At 37.5% G+C, this 2,914-nt stretch overlaps 1 protein-coding gene across 1 annotated transcript in view; it reads right to left on the minus strand.

Moving 5' to 3' along the window:
- Window positions 1-297: 297 nt before the first annotated feature.
- The window catches only part of LOC125484052 (fasciculation and elongation protein zeta-1-like), a 14,088-nt gene continuing 11,471 nt past the window's right edge, over window positions 298-2,914 (minus strand). Inside the window, exon 2 of the mRNA XM_048601245.1 lies at window positions 298-319. Coding sequence (XP_048457202.1) covers window positions 316-319 — 4 coding nt within the window. The 3' untranslated portion in view covers window positions 298-315. The remainder of the gene's footprint in view (window positions 320-2,914) is intronic.

The raw sequence follows: 2,914 nt of genomic DNA on the forward strand, positions 1-2,914 counted from the left end.
CTCTTGCCTTTTCAGTCACACTGTACTTTTTCCTTAAAAATAACATAACAAGCCTTAAGACCTCAGCTCTTTCTTATAATACACCCATCACCAAATTACCTAATGATGAACTAAAGGATTAACTAACCACAATCAATCATTATGCAACAATACCAAAAAGGGAACAAGAGAAATGAAATTGGATGGAAAAAACATACCTCAGCTGCTGTGGTTCCCACCTCTCTAAATGCCTTAAGCACATGGACATCACACGTTCCCTCTCCAAGGGCACATCAATACCAGTCACATTGTATTGTCTTCACTGCTACAGGTCAGTCACCTGCTCTTTAAGTGAATTCAGAATACACAATTCCAATTGGTATCGGTTTTGTACTCAAATTGTTAGGTTGCTGTAACCTCTCTAAAGCAATCTTCAAAACGACAACGTAGCACAAATAAAAGCAAAAGCTACCTTAGTTCAGAAGTTAAAATACCGATTTAAGCCAAAATCTGCTGTACACGTATAGTATGAAAGGTTAATTATAAGACCAGCCAAACAACTGTTTATAAAAATGCTTTCTGTATTGCATGATTATCTGAACCAAACAGAAATACCCATTTAGGTACAGATCATTAGAGAAGGAAACCTACTTCAAAAATCATTCACTTTTAGTACAGAACATAATAGTGTGAAAATTATAACACTAGGGCATACATTCTAAGACCAGTTTTTGGCTCAGGTACAATGAACGAGACATTTAAACCTACTCCTAGAGCGCAAAAAAAGGAGCGTTCTGATTTTAAATTAACTTCAGTTAAGACCATGGGGAGTTTATACTCTGAACAGATACATTTGTCATTAAATAAATTTCACTCAAGGGAATTGAACAAATTCTTTAATTGCACAAATGCAAAACACAATCACTGGCAAGGAAGAATTATGTGGCACCTGATCAGATAATCGATTTAAAAAAAAAGACTACAAAGAGTAAGTGACAAAAAGATATTTAACCTGAAACCTTAACTGTTTTCTTGCCACAGATCCTGCTTGACCTATGACTATTTCCAGCAATTTCTGTTTTTATGTCAGCTGGAAGATTGTGAAGGAAACAATGAACGATAGAAAAGGGATAAAGAGAAAAACACAAATGGAGAAGGAGACAGAGACAGAATAAAAAGGAGAGAAAAAAAGGTGCAGAAAAAAAAACAAAAAACGAGAAGTACTATAGATGGAATCAACAGCAAATTAATATTTCCGTCTTCTGGTCATCCTAGAGCACTTCGCAACCAATGAATTTCAGCCACTATTATCACATTACGGTCAACAAGGCCACTAATTAGTACTTACGTAATCCCACAAAAAACCTTGTCCTTTACAGTGCCCTTAGCACAGCAAAGCATCAGAAAGCACTTCATAACAGCAAAGGTTAAACAAAATTCAATGAGCCACAAAAGAGAGAGAGGTACTAAAACAAGGTGATCAAAAGTTCAGGTCATTAAGATGCTGCTTAAAAAAAAATCTCTTTAAGATAGTGTGCAAAACAGAGATTTTCAAGGAGGGTATATGGGAATTTAGATCCCTGTAGCTGACGACAATGTCACCAATGACGAGATGGAAAAAAACAACTCAGGATGTGCAAGAATCCAAAATGAAAGAATGCAGAGAGCTCGATGTTACAGAGCCAAGATCATGGAAGTATTTGAAAACAAGTATGGAAATTTTAAAACTAAGGCTTGGCCAAAAAAAAGGAACCAATCTTGGTCAGCATGTTTAGATTGGATGAATGAATGGAACTACTTGCAAGGTAGAATATGGACAATGAATCACAGACCGATTGTTATCACCTGTCCAATAATTAATTGGAAGAAACTTCTGCTAATTTAATGTTAGATTTCAGACTTCAGCATATCAAATCAGAGGCAAAGGGATCGAGACGATAGCCTAGATAACTTTTTCTTATTTTAAGTTATTCTACTGGGAAACTTGACAGAATAATAAATGCAGTAACTGTCACTAATTAACTGGTCCAAAATAGTAACATCCCACAGACACACCCCTTAGCAAAAAGGTAACTTCAGAGAGGGGGAGAGATGGGAAGACGGGAAGACATTCAAGTGAAAACTCAAAGTAGCATCAAGAAGACATTTACTGCAGCTTCCAACCTTGTTTAGACTCCAACAGCAACCGCTGAAAGCTAACTAAAAATCTTTGATCTGTGAGAGCTTGACCACACCCCCCACTCAGGCTGCTTCTACTGTTCCAAGTTTAAAAAAACTCCAATGCCTCACAAGTTGCTTATCTTCTTCGACTGCTCGTCACCTGTTCCCCAATCTCCTTTTGAAAGAAAGCAGGACAAAACATCTCTTAAAGCCACAGCATTGTCACAGTGTATACACAAGTCTCCTGTCACTGATTACAGATTTGGGCAGCAGAGGCAGAACAGGTATCTCTTCCCCTTCAAGGAAGAAAGGAACAAGAAAAACTGTCATGCAGGAGTAAGAAACAAGATAGAAGAGAGAATAAAAATGGCATCTTTTTACAAATAAAAGATACAAATGTTTAAAAGGAAAAAGGAAAATCGTACAACCACGTTGAGAAAGGTTAAGCATTTTAAAATCAGCAAGGGAATCAAGGGATACGTGGAAGAGGTAAAGTGGAGTTGAGGATTTTCAGATCAGCCATGACCTCACTGAATGGCAGGGCAGACTCTATGGTCTTTCAAGGCTTATAATTTTTAAGAAACTACATTACTTAATGCATTCTCTGCAATTGACAGTTACACTTGCGTAGTCTGCAACCTTAGAAGGTTTATAGAATATAACAAGTTAACAACCCATTTCCCTATCAGCTTCAGAGATAGTAGGAACTGCAGATGCTGGAGAATCCGAGACAACAAGGTGCAGGGCTGGATGAACACAGCAGGCCAAGCAGCAT

This window comes from Rhincodon typus, chromosome 9 (genome assembly GCF_021869965.1).
Source record: "Rhincodon typus isolate 14 chromosome 9, sRhiTyp1.1, whole genome shotgun sequence".
NCBI classification, from domain to species: domain Eukaryota; kingdom Metazoa; phylum Chordata; class Chondrichthyes; order Orectolobiformes; family Rhincodontidae; genus Rhincodon; species Rhincodon typus.